Source organism: Pongo abelii, chromosome 1 (assembly GCF_028885655.2).
Source record: "Pongo abelii isolate AG06213 chromosome 1, NHGRI_mPonAbe1-v2.0_pri, whole genome shotgun sequence".
Classification (NCBI taxonomy): Eukaryota; Metazoa; Chordata; class Mammalia; order Primates; family Hominidae; genus Pongo; species Pongo abelii.
Window position 1 is genome coordinate 158,530,824 of NC_071985.2, and position 19,823 is coordinate 158,550,646.

At 37.0% G+C, this 19,823-nt stretch overlaps 2 protein-coding genes across 2 annotated transcripts in view; one reads left to right on the forward strand and one right to left on the reverse strand.

Annotated features, from left to right (window-relative positions):
• TNNI3K (TNNI3 interacting kinase) overlaps window positions 1-19,823 on the reverse strand; it is a 307,803-nt gene that overhangs the window by 56,513 nt on the left and 231,467 nt on the right.
• On the forward strand, window positions 4,472-18,436 carry LRRC53 (leucine rich repeat containing 53). Its single transcript, XM_054533013.1, has 4 exons — window positions 4,472-4,559; window positions 6,854-7,669; window positions 12,009-12,524; window positions 15,608-18,436. The coding sequence occupies exons 1-4, from the start codon at window positions 4,472-4,474 to the stop codon at window positions 17,842-17,844; spliced, it is 3,657 nt and encodes a 1,218-aa protein (XP_054388988.1). The 3' UTR covers window positions 17,845-18,436.

Consider the following 19,823-nt stretch of genomic DNA (forward strand, 5'->3'; position numbering starts at 1 on the left):
CTTTGATCACACTGGTACTTGGAAGCCATTTTACCACTTAAAACAAAACAAAACAAAACAAGAGCTTTTTATTATTAGCATTTCCAAATATGTCCTAAAGTAGATGCTCTTCTCTTTACCTACCTACCCATCTGCCCATCTTTTTCCCTACTTGTTTTTTTGCTCATTTCATCATCTTTTCGCTGTCACTCACTTTCCCTTTACCTATCTTACATTTCGTTTACATTTATCATTAGATTCACTTCCAACTATCACTCCCTTCCACACATCCTCAACTCCCTTGCTTCATCTTGCATTTGGTACAGTACTGAAAGAATCCTAACCTTTATTGAATCCATTCTGCCTGGTCTCACTTCAAAATCTTGACCCTCTAATCGCCCATGGACCGTCAGTACTGCTCAGAGAGCCTATTACATATTTCTAGCCCATTCACTCTCTCACACTTCAGATGGCTATTTTGTACCTTCTCCTCTCTCCTAAACCTCTAGCTCCCACTACTAGATTGACCTACTCACCTATGACCTACATAATTTGCCCTCACTTTTGTTTCTGTGGATGAACTTTGCCTGATTCTGAGGCCAACTCCTTCACTTGTGTGCTCCAGCAATGATTCTCTCATCTATTTTTTTTTGCATCGTTCATGTTCCTTCTTTATTGTTTAATCTCCACCAGCATACAGACATACTATACATTCTTCTATCTTAAAAACAAACAGCAAAATAAAACCCTTAACGTCTCTCCTTCAAGCTACTGTTCCATTGCTGTTTACCTTTACAGCAAAATTGTTCTAGAGTTATCTAAATTTGTGGTCTCTAATTCCCCTTCTCCCATTTGCAATCCATCCTAATCAAGCTTTCTCCTACAACACTGCTGAAACTGCCCTTGTCAAGGTTACAAAGATCTCATTGCTAAATTCAGTGGTTACATCTCAGTGGTCATCTCGCTTGGCATAGCGTTAAATATAAGCAACAATTCCTTTGTCCCTGAAACATGTTTTTCAACTGGCTTTGAGGACACCATTTTCTTATTTTATTTTTTTCTGCGCTCATTGGCTTCTTCTTAGTCTCCTCTTTTGGTTTCATCTCTCCCCCTTATCTTTAAGCTTTTTACTGCCCCAAGACTCAGTCTTTGAGTCTCTTTATCCTTTAAAATTAATTTGTTGAGGAGTTAATTCAGCCTTATGCCTTTAAAAAACAACTCCTAGATTATTATCTCTAGCCCAGTACTTTCTCCTGAACTCTAAACTCACACATGCAATTAATTATATTCATAGCCTTTCCCATTTCAGTAAATGGAAACTCCATCCTTCTGCTTGCAGAGGCAAAAACACACACACACAGACACACACACGCAAAAGTGATGATGTTTGACTACTCTCTTTATCACACTTGCCTCTAATATACCAGCAAATTATATTGATACTACCATTCAGAATCTGAATGATCAAGTAGCTTATATTAGATCAACCCTCCTACAGAAAACAACAAGAAACTCTGGACAAAATGTAAATGACAGCTACCTGAAGGCACTGGAAAGTTAATAAAAGCAAGTAGATCCTGGAGGGGAGTGAGTCACTTAGAAGAAAAGAACTAGTATATTTCCTACCTCTCTCTCTCTCTCTCTTTATAGCATTTAGCCTGAGGGTAGACCACTTCTGCATTTTAGGAAACAATTAAAATTCTGATGGTTTACTTGTTTGAAGGACCAGAGGACAAAATTCAGGGCAACTGGAGTGTATTAGTTATTGTTTTATAACAAATTACCATAAACCTAGTGATTTAAAACAATGTTCACTTATTATCTCAGTTTCCATCGGTCAGGAGTCCAGTATAGATTAGCCAGGTCCTTTGCTCAGAGTTTCACTAGGCTGAAATCAAGGAGTCAGCAGGCACTGTGATTCTCATCTGAGGCTCAAACCCTCTTTTAAGAGCACTGGTTGTTGGCAGTACTGATTTCTTTGTGGTTGTATGACACATGTCTGTTTTCTTGCCATCTGTTGCCCAGAAATGACTCTCAAATTCTAGAGGATGCCTACAGTTGCTTGCCAAATAGGCAGCACAACATGGCTGTTTGCTTCTTTCCTAACCGGCAAGGGCAGATGCCTGACTTCCTACTCTGTGACCAGCTGTAAAACTTATTCTGCTTTTGAAGGGCTCACCCAGTTAGGTCAGACCCACTTGGGATAATCTTCCTTTAGTCATATGATGAAACATAATCATGGGAGTAACATCTCATCATATTCACAGGTTCTGCCCACACTGAAGGAGAGGGTATTCTACATGGCATGTACACCGGGGACAGGAATCTTGCAGGCCGTCTTAGAATCCTGCTTATCACAAATAGGCAGTAGAGAATGAGAGGAGATCCTGGAAAAAGCCCTGGAGTCTGTGTGTAAATTCTACCTAAATCTCTGGTTGGCCCCTGAACCACACATGCATGAGGCCGACTAACCAGCCAGGTAGGACTAAAATAAATGAACTGAGATTAGATCTGCTGCCCCATGCAGGGCATTGTTCTTACTGTTTTCTCAGACTGGAATTACCCAGTGCTTATTCTCTGCCCATGGAAATTCACTGCACTCTGCAAGGCCCAACTCAAGAGCTACATCGTTCTTAAAGCATCCAAGTTATTCCACAAAATAATTGTTCACTTGCATTTAGATTTACTTCATTTCTCCTTGTGTTATAGATAGATATTTACATGTCTATCACTAGCTAGAAAGTTCTTTGATGCAATGGTTTATTTACTCTTAGACACCTAGCACATTCCATCAGACAGGTTAAATGAGCTCAAATTTGTTAAATTAAATTGCATCATTATGATAAAAAATCATCTGGAATATGCTTACCTCTCATCCTTGTCTCCACCACATCATCCCTTGCTTGTATTACTACAATTGCCTCCTATTTTTGCTACTTATGTTCTTTGCTTATCTGAAAGTAGTTCCCAACTCAGTAGTTAAAATGATCATTTAAAAATATACATCAGACCAAGTAATGCCACTCACTATAGCCTCCAATTACTTCCCATGTTATTTGGGTTAAAACCCTATGTCTTTGCATTCATCTCTAAGGTATACAACAACCTGCTCCTATGATTCTGTGCCCTACTCTTCCTCTTACACACTCCTCTCTGGTCATCACACCAACCTCCTCATGCCCTTGAGAACTTTGCATTGGGTCCTCTCCACCATGACACACTAATGCCTTCACCTTCTCCAGCTTATTGTTCAAATGTTGTTTTATCACAGAGATTTTCCTTGTTCGCCGTATTTAGAGCCCTCGAGTCAATGTGATCTTCTCCTTTTCTTGTTTTATTTATTCTATAGCACTTATCACCATATGACTTAATACATATTTTATATTATTTGTTTATTGTTTATATCCTTTTATAGAAGGTACACTTCACAAGGGCAGGTGCTTGTCAGCCCCTGCTCTATGCCCAGTACTGTGAGCAGTGCCTAGCATGCAGAAGGTGATCAACAAATGCTTGTTGAACAAATGATAGAATTAATCATTTTATGTTTTTTCAACATTTTATTTTGTTCTCAAACTATCTTATTATATAGGTAGAGGGTTTTATTATAATTTGCTCCTTGTTTTTTTTTTTAAATCAACCAGGGAAGATATTATAAATGAATTGTCTTTTTTGAACATAAAATTCAAATGATGTGAAATATTTCACTGGGGGGTTGAAAAAGCTTTGAAATAAAGGTAAAATTTAACATTTACTAAACACTTAGAGTACCTATTTAACTCTTATAACATTCTGTACTGTAGGCATTTATCATTTCTATTTTACACATGAAAAAGCAAAAAATAAAAAGAAATTTTTTTTCTAAGATAATATAGTCAGTAAAAACAGAGCTGAATTCAAAGCTAAGTAGAGCTTGTGAGCTTAATCTTGACTTCATACTCACTCCCTAGGTGTGGCATTTAAATCTATAAGGAGTAAGAATTTAGTTGTAATCATGTAAGACTCAGTGCCTGAGATTAGCTTTGCATACTAGAAGAAACACTGGATTGAAAGTTAAAAGACTTGGTTAAATACCTATCCGCTATGTGATTTAGGATGGTTTACTAACCATCCTGAGCTGTTTTTTAGTCTCCAATTGGGTTGCAGAATTAAAAGAACTAAGTAAGATAATGTTTGGTGAAAGCACTACAAACTATACATTGTTTTGCAAAGTAACTTAATTTTTTCAAAATACTAATATATATGCCCTGGATGTGAGCTCTCTGAATTTAAAGTCAAACGCTTTAACATTTCAGTTTAAATTCTATGCAAATTAAGGAATGTAGTTATTTATCTGGCATCTTAAGAGAACACCAAGATGCTCACTGAACAGTAGAAATTACCAAAATGCCTCATGAGCTGTATGTACCGAAATAATGGACAGTGAATGCCAACATTATGATATACATTGCCCTCTACTTTCCTTTCAGGTGGACGGCTGGTACTCTTTGCCATCATGTTGCGGTTGGTGGCAGCTTGCCCTGAGTCATGTGTGGTGTGCACCAAAGATGTAACCCTCTGTCACCAGCTAACCTATATAGTAGGTAATAAAACTAATAACTCTAAAAAGCAGTGCTCAGTGTACCTGGAAAATTGGTTGCCATACCTTTCATTGTACTGATTGTTCTCTGGGCTCAGCTTAAAAGAGGTAACCCTTTAATGAGTACACTTCATACAATGACTAAAGAGACTAGTAATATTTTATTTTCCTGTTCCTGATGGTCTCAATCAAAACTATTTAAAGACCTTCAGAGGTGATTGAGATATTTTGCTATTGCAAAAGAATATCACCATTTTATCCAGCTACACACTTAACAAATACATCACTTTAATATCTTTGTACATACTTTGTGCAGATTTGAACCCTACCACCAGCTGGAAGAAATATAAATAAATCAGAAACCTGAACTGCAGTTGTTCAGCATTAGTAAGATTAAGTGATGTACCAGTGAAACAGATTATTATCAAAGTGCATCTCATTTTGAAAGTCTGGTCTCTTTTTATTGGTGGTAAATGAGCTGTAGAAATGCTAACAAGATACACTGCCTGTATTCATTACATATTGCTTGCTTAAGTCAACAATTTAATAAGACACCTTATTAACAAATTTGAGGAGAATGTGATTTACATCCTGATATCCAAGAAGAGATAAACAAGCTATAAGCTCTGCCAATGGAAAATTTCCATAAACAAGCTTGAGTTACGACAGAGTGGAAGAGGATAATTTCTTCCATTTCTAATATCCCATGACTCTGATAATTAGGAGGTAGATGTTGTCACCATCCATGACAGGACAGGGAAGGTTTCAAGGATAGTTGATGTGTATATTGTTTCTAATCAGTATTGAAAATGCTTTAACACTAAACTCTCACCATCTAAAATGGATTTCTTGACTTCACTACATTTATTTTTCCTGATCAGAGATAGTTGATGTCTGTAAGAAACAAATATTTCTCATCTACATTGTTGCACCTCTATATCCTCCTTCTCATTTACAGAACACCATATTTGTGAAGTTAGATTTCATAAATACAGAGAATAAAATGGATGAATTGTGAGTGGGGTTTCTGTCTAGACCTAGACAAGAAGTAATTGACAGAAATAATAGCCTGCTCATTCAGAGTCAGCAAATCCCTAAAGGACTGGGGACCCACGAAAACAAACCTCCTTCATCCCATATCAAAAACATTGATGAGAGAAACAAAATGCCGAACTGGCCAGAATTAATAGAATTCAAATAATCAATCACACATGCTGAAGAAACCACCAGGATTTAAGCTTGCTTGTGCTGCAGGGATGAGAACAATTCTTCCAAAAGAAGGCACTCTGAGAATCTTTTGTCTTTTACATATTTTTTAATCTCTTTGTTTCCACGATGCAGTCTGAATTTCCTAAGGGATTTGTGATTTGCTTCCCTGGGGTTGACTGTTCTAATATCACCTGTAGACCTCCCAGTGACAATGGACTTCTCCATCCTTATGACACTGTCATTTGCAGTCAAAACAATTTTAGCATGATAAAGATGTGTTACAATAACTCCTGATTATAATATATCTTTATTGAGTTAAAGTGCTTTGATTTCTAATGACAGAGCAGTGATAGCTCTGAGGTGATTATGGTGAAGGGATTTAACAGTTGGAAGCCCTGAGCACCACCTGTCATCACATGAAGGACTTCATTGGAGGGAACAGATATTAGACAGGAGGCCAAGATGACCCAGACTATAATGAGAACCCCACTGACAGATACTTGGGTTGTCTGGATTGAACATATATCCTTACCAAGTTGCCAACTTTTAGCCTGGGGCTAAAAAGCAGAAATCAATGCTCCTTCTCACTCTCCCCATCCCAACACGCACCTTTATGTTTGGAGAAAAGATGATTGACTTCACAGCATAAATATACATTGCTATGGAACACTGACTATGGGGGTCAGACACAGGCTCAGCTCTTAGTTGACTCTGTCCTGGATCTGCAGGGCTAGATCAGGTCAGTACACAGGCTCGGAGGGAGGGCCTGAAAAGACACCTTCAAAATAACATCGATGAAGATAATCCGAAACAATGAATTAACTTTGACATCTAAAGTAACAGATGGGTTTATGTTTCTCAAACAAACATGTCACAGTAGCAAAGAATATAAAAATCCATCATTTTGATATATAGCCAGCTTCCCCTCAAATTTAGAAATCAGAAAATCATTTTCATTTTGGGTATTGTTTACTGTTTTTACCCAGGTGATAAGATTGCTCAGAGGATATTGATTCTCTGCTCTCTACCATACCCCCTCCCTCCCACTCATGTGTATCCTGCATCTAGTCTGTGCTTTTTTCCCCACAGCAGCCCCTATGACCACGAGGGTTTTAATCATCACTGATGGATATCTCTCCTCTATTGAGAGCACAAACCTGTCTCTCTTGTTTAATCTTGCCCTGCTCTCCCTGAGCAGAAATGCTATCGAGGATGTTCAGGAAGATGCCCTGCATGGCCTTACGATGTTGCGGACCTTGTTGCTGGAGCACAACCAAATATCCAGCTCTTCACTCACTGATCACACCTTCAGCAAGCTTCACAGCCTGCAGGTGCTGGTGCTGAGCAATAATGCTCTCCACACCCTACGAGGGTCTTGGTTCCGAAACACAAGGGGCCTGACCCGGCTCCAGCTGGATGGGAATCAGATCACTAATCTCACAGACAGTTCTTTCGGAGGCACGAATCTCCACAGTCTCAGGTATCTGGATTTATCCAACAATTTTATTTCCTACATTGGGAAAGATGCCTTCCGGCCCCTGCCTCAACTACAGGAAGTGGACCTTTCCCGAAATAGGTTAGCCCACATGCCGGATGTGTTTACTCCACTGAAGCAGTTAATCCTTCTGAGCTTAGATAAGAACCAGTGGAGCTGCACTTGTGATCTCCATCCCCTTGCTCGGTTTTTAAGAAACTACATTAAGTCTTCTGCTCACACGCTCAGGAATGCCAAAGACCTAAATTGCCAGCCATCTACCACAGCTGTGGCAGCTGCACAGAGTGTGCTGAGGCTGTCTGAGACCAACTGTGATTCCAGAGCTCCCAACTTCACTCTGGTTCTAAAGGACAGAAGTCCCCTCCTCCCAGGGCCAGATGTGGCCCTGCTGACTGTTCTTGGCTTCGCAGGTATGCCGGGGAGAAGTGTGCCCTCCTCTTTTCTCTTCTCTTGTCCGTATTTTTGCAGCATGCTAAGTGATGCTTATCTCAGACACATGGTTGCCAGGGCTATGGAAAGGAGACATTGCCAGTAGATGTGGGAGGATATTAGCTGATTTGGCACAGGTTGCAAGAATTTCCTGTTTCAGGGAAGCTGTCTAACATAGAGGAAAGGGCCCTGGACCAGAATTCAAGAGCTCCAGCCCTGGTATAAATAGCATTGTGATCTTGAACAGGTTAACTTGCTATTTAGACTTTAGTTTCCTTGTGTGTAATACAGGAATAATATCTATATTTCACCAATCATCCTTTCACCAAAGAGTACTAGTGCATTTGTTATGACACTAGGAGATAGATATTTAAAAACTGATGGGACATAGACTCTTTCCTCAAGGAACTTACATTTGTATGCTTCTCCATGGTGTATAGTAAGAGTCAGAGGGCTTTCACAGATGGACGAAGAGATGCTATTATGGCAATCACATATATCTTAGTCTGCAGTGTTTGTATGGCAGAGTAGTTAAATAAATGAGCTCTGTAGTTGGATTGCCCAGGTTTGAATCCTGGCTTTGCTATTAGCTGTGTGACTTTGGACACATTATCTAACTTCTCTGTGCCTTGGTTTTCCTCCTGTTGGGGGGTTTTGAATTCTTCTAAGATTTCTGTTTGTCCAACTCTATGTAAACTTGGCCCATACTTCCCCAGACCAACTAAGGGGAGCATAATATGCAATTCTTTATATATTTTTTGTAATTTAAAATTTATAAAACTATGCATCAGCTATCATTACACCTCACTGGATGAATAATATAAAATGGCACTTAGTGTCATTAGCTGAAGACCAAAGATGCATGAGATTTCTTAAGTTATCTAGCTCGATGTGTGTGTTTTCCCCTATGCTCTCAGTTCATGGTGAAATCCTCTGCACCTGTGGGTAACCATGGTGATGAGGGGGCAGGGAGAGAAAGAGAGAGAGACCAGAGACCAACAAATGGCATCCAAGATTGACGTATTTTAAATATGTGCTATAAATCATTATTCTATAACAGTTATCTAGTGAATTAATTGATTGTATTTTTACTTCCTGACATTACACTTTTAGTCAGGATAGATGGAGACCAGCATCAGGTATAGACAATGGAACTACCATCAGCAGTAATCCAACTCACTTGGAAGGAAATTCAAATGTTAGGAAGATAAATTCTTTCAAAAACCATGTAACTATGTCAGTAATTGTATGTGCTAAGAAATAATTTACCATAAAAGACATAAGTGATAGGGCAGCAGAGAGGTTTCCCTTAAATGTGCTTCTTAGAATACTAACACTGGTGGGTAATTAATAGATATTCCAATAAAAACACACAGATGCACACATAGGCAATAGATAGTGGGGTTCAAATAGGTTTAGAAGGTACTAAGTTAAGCAAAGTGAAACAGTTGTACTCACTACAGCACTTCTCGTAACCTTTCATTTTCTAATGAGCACTATAAATTTCTAAGAGGAAGGTGTGATATGGAGCATTTCTTGAACTTATTTGGCCATGATCCCTTTTTTTCATAGAGGATTTCATTAAATTTGTGTTCTAGAGGACATCGTTTTGGAAATATTATAATAGAGCAATTTTTAGCATCTTTTAGTTATCTTTTACATCTGTTTTCAGAAATATGTATTCAGAAATATATTTAGCTACATTAACAGTTCTTTATTAGTATTGAGATAAATACAAATTCTAGAAGATTCCAAAGGTTTTGTCAAAGTGACTGGGAGCTTAATACATGAATAAATTCTGATAAATTATAAATATGATTACATATATGTTGAGTTTTGGTGTGAATTATCATACTAATATATCTTTCATCAAATAATTGTTAAATTGTAGTGCTTTGAGAAGAGATTCTTCTTTAAAAAGACTGATTTTTGATGTTAATTTGCTCCATTAAGATTCCACTCTTTCTGAAGCACACATGTGGCGAGTTATCTATACTTCTAGATTGTGGGAAAAACACTTAGAACTATAATTTTGCCTATGAGTCCATTTTCTTCTTCAGCTATATCTAAGTCATAAAAATTCCAAAGAATATAAATAGCTATATTCAGTAAATTTAAAACTAATAAATGGTTATTTGGCATCAAACACTAATATCTTGACACTTATGCTATGAACTGGTAGATAAAAAGTTTTTATGAAGCTGTAACATGTTTCTAATGTTTCAATAAGAACTTATTAATTTTTCCTTTTTCTCTTGCCAACTCAGAAAGATTGTTAGGACACTTTTTAAAAATAGAAACAATGCCTATGGCAAAGAAAATTCAAACGTCTTCTTAATAGCACATTCCGCCTGCCTACAAGCTTCATTTGCTGCTTTTGCTTTCTACACTAATGGAAAGTGACCATACCTGACTGGTAATGGGATACAGATATATACCTAGTATCAAGAGCAGGGGAGGGAGTGGGTCCCTGCCATTCAGACACAATTAGAGGAGAAACTGTATCCTGTAATCAGATGATGTTTACTCTCATTTCAATGGCTGATTCTTGTCTTAAAGAAAACTTAGCCTTTTTGTTCCTTCATTATTTGGTCTACTAACTGCACCAGTCATATAAATTATCATCATAATGATTTATCTTTTGGATTTTTTTGTTCCTGATAGGTGAGTCTTCCAGGAACAATAGAGCAATGCAAAACCTAAACAATGGTAGCTCAGTAATCATAATCATAATCATAATCCCAAATCACAATGAACACTCATTGAATCAAAGCACTGTATTAAACATGTCACATATTATTTCATCCCTGGGTAGTATTAGTTATCCTCATTTGTGAAAGGAGAAAAAAAATAAGTGTTAGAGAAATTAGAAAATACCCAAGGAAAGTGTCAGAACATAGCTTTGAGTCTTGAGTTTTCTTACCCATATGAGTTAAAGAGTGGTTCTAATTTTTGATTTTTTAATATATTCTTTAACATTTTAAAACCAAAATCCTTGTTTGGGATAATTCAAACTCTAGAATCTGTCAATAAAAGGATTATTATTTACATAATTTTGCTACAACTTTAAAAATGTGCCTTTAATAGAGATTGCTTCAATATGTTATAGCACTTTCCAAGAGTGTATTGTTGGCAAATGAATTAAAATAGATTTAAGAGCTCAAGATATGGTAAACTATACAATGGTTTGAGGATTTTACCAGAAACTGCTATTCTCCGTGTTTGCTCTTCATCTTTAACAGAAAAAAAAGAAACAATCATGACCTGATACCCTCCCTTTTCATTTAAGTTTTAAAAATATGTTTTCATTAATATTGTCTCCAGTGGATAAAACTAGGCATGGTGCAGCCAGTCAAAGAATCTGGAATGCTGTCTTCATTTCTAGAAAAGGGCACTGTCCTCAGGCAGATGTAGGTTTAGGACACAGATCTCTTTATTCAATCTGTACTGACACCTTATCTTCCTAATCACATCTTGAGAATTTATAAGGTTAGATCACCAGTGATTTCATTATCAGAATTCATAAACAGAATCCCTTCTGTTGATTTAAGAATATTTAATAAATATTTCTGCCTCCTTTGTCTCATAGTTGTGGACACTGGGGATAGAATGTTGAACAGGACTAAAAGGATGTGTTGCCTCACAGTGCTCAATTGCAGCAGAGGAGGACAGTCTGCGAACAAGCATATGAATGAATAAACAGAATAATACACCTTATAAGTGTGAAAAAACAAAGGAAATCATTGTGCTAGACAGATAATGAGGGTATGACTCAGGGACATTGGTTTGAACATTTAGGTGGTTGAGGATGCCATTTGTCAAGATAGGAAAAAGTGAAATAGAAACAGGTTAGAGTCAGCATATGGGTTTGAGAAACACTGGATCTTGCAATTTTATTCAGAGGACAAACTATGTAGAACATGAAATGACGGTACCAGGCAGTCTGAGATTAGACATCATTCACTCTATTATGAGAGTTCATAAAAGGAGGTGGCATAGACAGAAAAAATAATGTTATTGCAGGAACTGTTTTATCTTAAATGAGTTTCAGTTCATGAAACAGCCTTTTTTCTACCAAAGAGATTCCAGATGGTGTTGTTTCTTATAATTTTTAATATGTATAAAGATCCAAATTGGAAAGCAGAACAATGTCAATGGTAGCCTCTTTCTGGACTGATATTTTTCCAAATGGTGAAGGACTTCCTACCCATTCTGATATCTTTCAAGCCATTAACCTTTATATTTGTGGTTTTTACATTTGATGATTTATATGTTTCTTCCCAAGATGTTATCTTTTAATGGTCTCTCTATTTGTCACAGGAGCTGTTGGTCTCACTTGCCTAGGTTTAGTTGTATTTAACTGGAAACTCCAACAAGGCAAAGCAAATGAACACACATCAGAAAACCTTTGTTGCAGAACCTTTGATGAACCCCTGTGTGCTCATGAGGCAAGAAATTACCACACTAAGGGATACTGTAACTGCCACTTAACTCTGGAAAACGAGATAAAGGTCATGTCCATTGTGGAGTCCAGAAAGGAAATGCCACTTTTACAGGAAAATAGCCATCAAGCAACATCGGCCTCTGAGTCCGCAACCCTTGACAGATCATTTAGAAACCTGAAAAAGAAAGACCATGGGGTAGGCAGCACTTTATTTTGCCAGGATGGTAGATTGCTGCATTCAGGATGTTCAGAGCCTCCTGGAAATATGACAGCTTTTAACGAAGCAGGCTTACTTACAACATATAATCCAAGGAAAGTTCAAAAGCTATGGAATCTTGAGCCTGGAGAAGTCCAGCCTCAAACTCTGCAACACGATATAATAAGAACAGAAGGTGAGTTTGTCTTGTTTTAGAAAATCCCACTCCGTTTAACTCTTTTTGAAGGAGGGAGCCTCCCTCCTTTAATGTCCTCAACGGGAAATGCTATAAAAATCACTATAACACTAGTCTATTCCTTTTCTAAAAATACTGTATCTGTGTGTGTGTGTGTGTGTGTGTGTGTTTGGGCTGAGGTGGAGATGAAGTGTTCTTACTTTTAGGAGCTGAGAGTGCATCTCCTGACTGCTAAAAGTAAATTTTGAGGCCCAACACCTAACAATGTTAAAAAAAGAAAAAAGTAGCCTTTTAAATAGCAATAGTGCTGTTAAGATCTATGGGATGGCTAGTATCAGCTTTTATTCCAACATCCTTCGAGCTCTAATGCCAATTCTGCAGTAAGCAACCTTCCCAGAGCATGACATGTTAGAAGAATGGGCCCTCTAATGCTAGTGATTCATTTCAGGAATGATGTCAAGAAACATACTTTGCTTGCTGAGCTGTCAGGGATGATAACTTCCCAGTCTAGGGAAAGTCAGGACTTAATTCATCGTCCCACGCTGGGAGCCAAGTGAATCTGGCCGTGACATCTACCCACTGTACATGGGCGATGTCAATATTTAGGTGGAGGCAATGAATTAAACGTCTTCCTTTTTCTTCCTGAATAGTAAGGCTATGCATTCAGGCTCAGCAGTGAAAATGTTGACAGCTGCTCTGTAAAGAGGTTCCTGTCATTTATTTGAATTGGTTTACAACAAGCAGAGCTTTCTCTAAGAGTATGAATGACAGAGGTGCTGTATCAAGAAATTCTTACCACAGGGGTCTGACCCTAAGGATGCATTTTGGGGCGACTGGATAAGAATAAAACCATATTTTATTTCACGTATGTTATAAGGTAGGATGTGAGTTTATTCCATTGCGTTCCCACACTCCAGTTCTTACCAGTGTCTGGGGGTTGATGATTTCATACAAGACAGGGATGGCTGAGGAAAGAAACATACGCCATAGAAACCAGGTCAGACTGGCTTTATTTTATAAAGAAATAGGCACTTACCCTTTCATTAGAATCATACCTTAGGCAGATCTTTCATTTCATCTTTTAACTTTGTCCAATGCCTGAACTTCTTTGTGGGAAACTCCTATAACTGAAGGGGATGTGGTCTCTTAACCATTTAAAACCCAGTCTGTTGTTTTCACACTGAGAACACTGGTTTGTCAGATTAACATGAATACTTTTAAGAAATACCAGAAATTCTGCTCTATGCCAGGCATTGTACCAGAACTAGAGAGGGCAGGTATTTGAGGAGAAAACAGCCAAGGTCACATCTGCTCCAGAACAGAAATCGGTAAAGAAAAATTGCCACTCTGATTATGTCTTCTGACTTGGAAAAAGAATTATAGACTTTCCAGGGTAGAGGGGACTTTAGATCTACACTAATAGTTCTTAATGTTTATCTTTGAGTCACAGAACTCTCTGAGACTCTGACAAAGGCTACAGATTCTTTCCCCACATAATTTGTTTACTTACGTAAAGCTCCCATCTAGTCCAACCTTCTAATACACAGAGAACAAGCAGCTTCTCCAAGGTCACCCAGAATGTTGACGGCAGATCTTAGATTGGAATTAGATGCTAGTCTGGGACTTAGTTTACCTCTTGGGGAAAACTGGAGATGGAGTATCCCCACCCTTAGGAGCTGAGAGTACATCTCCTGTCTACTAAAAGTTAATTTTGCGGCTTAACACCTAACAATGTTAAAAATAAAAAAAAATTAGCCTTTTAAATAGCAATAGTGCTGTTAGGATTTTTTTTGGTTAAGATGTTTTGCAGTTAAGATTTCTTTTTTCTCATGGAATAAAAAACTTCTTCCTCTGGATGAAAAAATTTCATGAAACAATAGAAAGTACACAAATAAATAATTTTAAATTTTAGATGCATTGTGGTTAAGACAATAGGGTCATTTAATGTCAGATAGACTTGGGTTCAATTCTTGGTTTCAACACTTAGCTGATGTGTGACTACGGGAAAGCATTCAACTTCTTTAAAGCTCATTCCTTCATCTGTAAAAGTTATAAGACAGTAGGATCTCTCCAATGGATCACGTCTCTTGTGAGTATTAAAAGAGATGATGAATGTACATTATGAGCACAATGCCTAGCTCTTAGCATGTGCTCAATTAACGGTATTAACTATTATTTTTGTCATTAATATTATTTAATGTGTAAAAGGAGATTATAGGCAGACATTAAGGAGAAGCCAGTACAAGTTTCCTTCTTCCACATGTGTCTATAGGGCTGTAGATATGGTCTATCCCCAAACAGTTAAAGGAAGCTTCCTTTCTGAATGGTTCATCATGTACTGTTTTCTTTTAGTAAATGAAAGATTGTAACTTGAAGAGGAATTTGCAGGTAGACATTTAAAAGAAGCTAGCAGAAGAAGTTATAAGATTGATAAGATTAAATATTATATTAATCTGTACCATTTTAAAAGTCCCAGGCAAAGACTGCTGCCACACAAACCTGGCTATATTTCAAAATACTTATTTATTTAACAAATATTTAATGAACATTTTATTAAGTTATGGGAAATAAAACAGATATGGTCTTTGCTTTCATTGAGTCAATAGTATTGCAAGTATTTCCCTTTCGTTGTCAAATTATTATCTTATTATTGATTATCTGAAACCTGAACATTACTCAATATTGCACCCATGTTCTGCCCAATATTTAAGTTGCAAATGGGAAATGAATTCAGGAAAAAATTACTATAGCCATTTAAAAACGATTTACATATTATTCATATTTAAAGCTAACCTAACCAACAATTAAAGATATATGACTATAAATAACATTTATATTTCTAACTCCACAACTTTTAAGTCAGCATCACAACTGACTGCAGTGTGACCATAAAGAGTGCCATTGCAAAACATATGGGACTGACAAATGTCCTTTGTAGGTTTGGTTAAAAATTAGGAAATAGTCAAGAATTGCAATTATCAGAGGAGTCAGTTTTATACTTTTCATAAGGTTTCTACGCATCTGTTTGGTTGGGGTAATAAAACTCTGCTAAGTGCTAAATTCTTGCATTTATTGTTCCACAGATATCAGCAGTGACATATTTAGAAGAAGATATGCAACACCCGCTTCAGCCTTGGCAGGAGAAAGTCTTGAGAAGCATTTAACAAATGAATCATGGCAGCCTCCAATAGAAAAAGAAGACAATGGCTTACAACCTCATAGGCAAAGACATTTTATTACAAGCTCATCATCCAAGCCTTGTGAGCCTGAGGAACACTATGTACAAAAGATCGTACAAAAACATAGATCAAAATATGATGATCCTTGTGGACTGTTAAAACAGAGCAAACCTAGGTATTTTCAGCCAAACAATTCTCTTATCTGTAAATATGTGCCCTGTGAGCAATTTGAAGATTACATGAAAGAAAAGAAGCCAAATCATAGACAACACTCAAAGCCTGAGAAAGAGCAAATCCAAATTAACAGTGCAATAGAAAAATTTCTTATGAGTGAGGACAACATAGATTTATCAGGATTATCAACAAAAACCAAGAAAGCATATTCCCCAAAGAGAATTAGCTTCCATGATCCTGATTTAGTAGAAATAAATAGGTCGATGATGTCACCCAAAATATCAACCCCTTGGAAACGACAGAAAAATCAAGGTAACCAACTGACTAAGTTGGATGTTAAAAAATTTAGCAACCGTGGGGAGAGAAACAAAGGAGAAAAATGGTTTACTAATTCATGGGTTCTGAAAAGGAAGAGAACCCCTCAGTCTGACCTCAAAGGGAAAATTAAAGGACAAAACTTAAAATTAAATTTACATCCTTTTAGAAAAGTCAGAGTCCATCCAGAAAAAACCTCGTCAGGTCTCCCAAAGCAATGCAAGCAGGTATTGTTGCCTCCTAAGAAATTATCCAAAACTTCTGAGACAAAAGCCAAAATAAATACTGTGTCTTCTGCAGATTTTCTTCAACAGTCAGAGAGTAGCAACTATGTTAGACTCACTTCAAAGAGGCTGCCTCTGAAACATGACTCAAAGCAGACCCCATATTACCAACGAAACACTAAACGTGCCCTCCTGATCAGTGCTAACAACTTGTCTGTAGTCAACCAGAGCTCTATAGAAAGCAACTGTTACTCAGCTGGCCACATTCCTGATGGAAACACATCAAAATTGCCTCAGCCTACACCCACTGATGTTGAGCACAGGCACTCACATTCTGAGTTCTTAACTGAGCAAATGGAAGATGCAACTCAGCTTGCATCAAAAGTGCTTAATTATTTACCAACTACTTGGGAAAATACAGGAAGTGATGTTTTACCACTCCAGCATTCCAGGGGGGCTACTGACCAAGGGACAACGGAGTCCACTGAGCACATGGGACAGAATGTATCAAAGACCAGTGAGCTAAATCAGTTTTCTTTGTCCCCGAGGAATCAAACACAACTTTTAGATGCTCACAAGACTGACAGCTACAACAAGGAATACACTTTAGACCAAAATGAAGCCTTACAACACAGAGAGCAAAATTCAAGTCATGCACAGCTTGAAAATAAAGAAAAAACATTAATGACAAAACCCCAAATACCACATCAAATTGTGGAAAATTGTATTATGGATAAGGAAGAAAATGATGTAGAAAAAAAACTTTCAAAAACAGAAACTTATGATTCCTCTCTCATTCCCCAAACACAATCCAAGAACAACCTATCATTTATGAAGACAAATTCAATTCCAGACCAAAATAGAATAGAACTTCCCAAGGATATCAGTACTTCTCCTGTTAGTAGTCAAGCCGTTTGGCACCTAACCAATAGTAGCGAAAAAGGAATTGACAGCACAAATGCATTGCCCAGAAATGACGGCACTGAAGCACTAGAGATAAAAATAGTAGGGAAAGAAGAGAAAAATATGCTTGATGAAAGCAAGACAGATTCTAGTATGTTAATTCAGATCACACAAATGACCTTAAAAGGCACCACCAAAGAAAGGCAGCAAACTTGGGAAAATGGAACAAGTGAAAAACATATATTATATGATGCAAGCTCTGCCAAGGAGACCATTACAGCTAAAGATTTAAGTATCACAAGTTCCCATGAAACCCAAAATAGAATACTTTGCAGTGAAGTAGATTCTGAAATTAACAGTAATATACATAATTTTAGAGAAGTTCAAAATATTCAACCAGATAAAGATAGTGCACATAAAGAAGGCGCAATGACAGTGGAGACACATGAAGCGCTTTCCTTCTTACCAGGGTTAAAAGACAGTTTTGAGGCAGAAAATGAGGTGTTTTTAGTTCCTCCAGAATAAATGAAGCTGAAAACTCTGCTCCAAAACCTGTACTGTATCCACCATCTGCTGAATACGGTACTACATCACCTTTAGAAGCAGAATAAAGTGAACAAAATAACTCAAATAATAATCCTTTTCTACTTTAGCTTTCTTCAAGAGGACATACAAACACCCACTAGCCTTTGCATGCATTACAAGTGCATCATTTTGGAGGACAACAACGTCCTCAGTAACTCTTTGTTATCAATAAAATAAAACCAAAGAGTTGAATATATGACAAAAATCAAAGATGGAGTCATAGGATACGTCTGACACAATTAACTGAGTATGCTTCTCTAAGGAATGAAAAAACAAGCAAGAAAAGTTTTGCCAAGTCTTGCAAAAGCAAGCAAACATTGAAAAAAAAAGCCTCAAACAAATGAAAAACTACATAAGAAGAGTATTTGAGCAGATTGACATTTGATGTTTACTTTGTGTAAATTATTATACACATCTTAATTAATGGTATTACAATATTGCTTTCTACATGGATAATTATATATTCATATTTATGTTTGATCTGTTTTCCTAATTATAGTATGAAAATAAAAATTCAGCTTTGTTAACTGTAGTCTAACTGATAAGCATATTGGTATGTTTCATACAGTTGCAATTGTCCTGTTGACAATTATGCTAGATTTAAGTAGAAGTCTTTAAAACTTGTTATTTCTCTAAGAGAAAAAAATTAAGGATTTCCAGGGATAGTTGGCTGTTCCCATAAAAATCTGCAAAATCCTATAAATCCACTAGGTGGAGATCTCAGCTTCAATCATTTTAGAAGAACAGGGCTTGAAGATCAACACAATGGATCCTGAACAAAAGGAATTTTAATGAGCTTTATTGCCAATTGCTATTAATTTAAGATTTTGAAAACTAAATAACCTATTAGTACATAGCTTTCAAGGTCTGATCTCTTGGGTTTCACATGCCACTGTTGTTTGGAGTGAGAACTCCTCCTTGTACACTGGAATTAAATGTGAATATAAATATTGAATTTAAAAACAGTGACAGAAAAAACATGTCTCACTCAAAGCCGTGCTTATTTGAAAAATATAGATATATTCAAATAATTTAATTATTGAGACCACTGTAAAAAATATTTGAAGCATACCTTCACAGTTTAGAATTTATAATATTTTACATTTTTTAGTAGGGGAACAAAAAGGTTAAAAGGGAAACAAACTTCCTTTTCTCCTGTCTCTATACCTGTCTAGGTCTATACATCTTTATATCTACATTTGGTATAATAATAATAATAAATAAGCTTTATAAACCTTATAAGTTTATTAGAACAACATAAATATTGCCTACATACCCCGCCTCTTTTGTTTCCCTTCCTATTCAGAATTGCTAGGAAATGACTTAAGTTTCTTATTTTGAAAATTCCTAAATTTCTTACCTCTCTTCTTCATCTTTTCTCACCAATATTCAAGACTTTATTGCTTTTAATCCTAATTCCTCTGGTATTTTTGTTCATTATCTCTGCTTGAGCTTAACTCCTATGCCACCTATCTGCCTTGCCTGATCCCACTTTATTTTTAAAGCACCTTTAAGGTGAGACTAGTATCTATGCCAACTTCTTGCATGATAAGTTTATTCCACCCTAATTGACAGCTTCTTCATCTTTGTAGACCAGGTCACTCTTTTTCTTGGTAGGTATCTTTCCTTTTCCTTTTTATTTTTTTCTTCTTCTTTAAAGCGCTGCCACCTTACTTCAGCACCTTTAGCTTTGTTCTCTCTCCTCTCACTGCCAAGAATATCCCTGATATCTAGAGGCCTAATGAGTACTCTTGGTCACTAGCTGACTCTCAGGAGGCAGCAATTCTAGTTCTCCTGGTCTCTTTGCTCTCTTCCATTTCTGAAATCCAGTCTTTGACCTCTTTATGATGTTTCCTTTGAAATAGTTCTCAGGTTACCCTTGCCCTTGAATCTCCATGGTAACCATTGTAGTCTGTGTG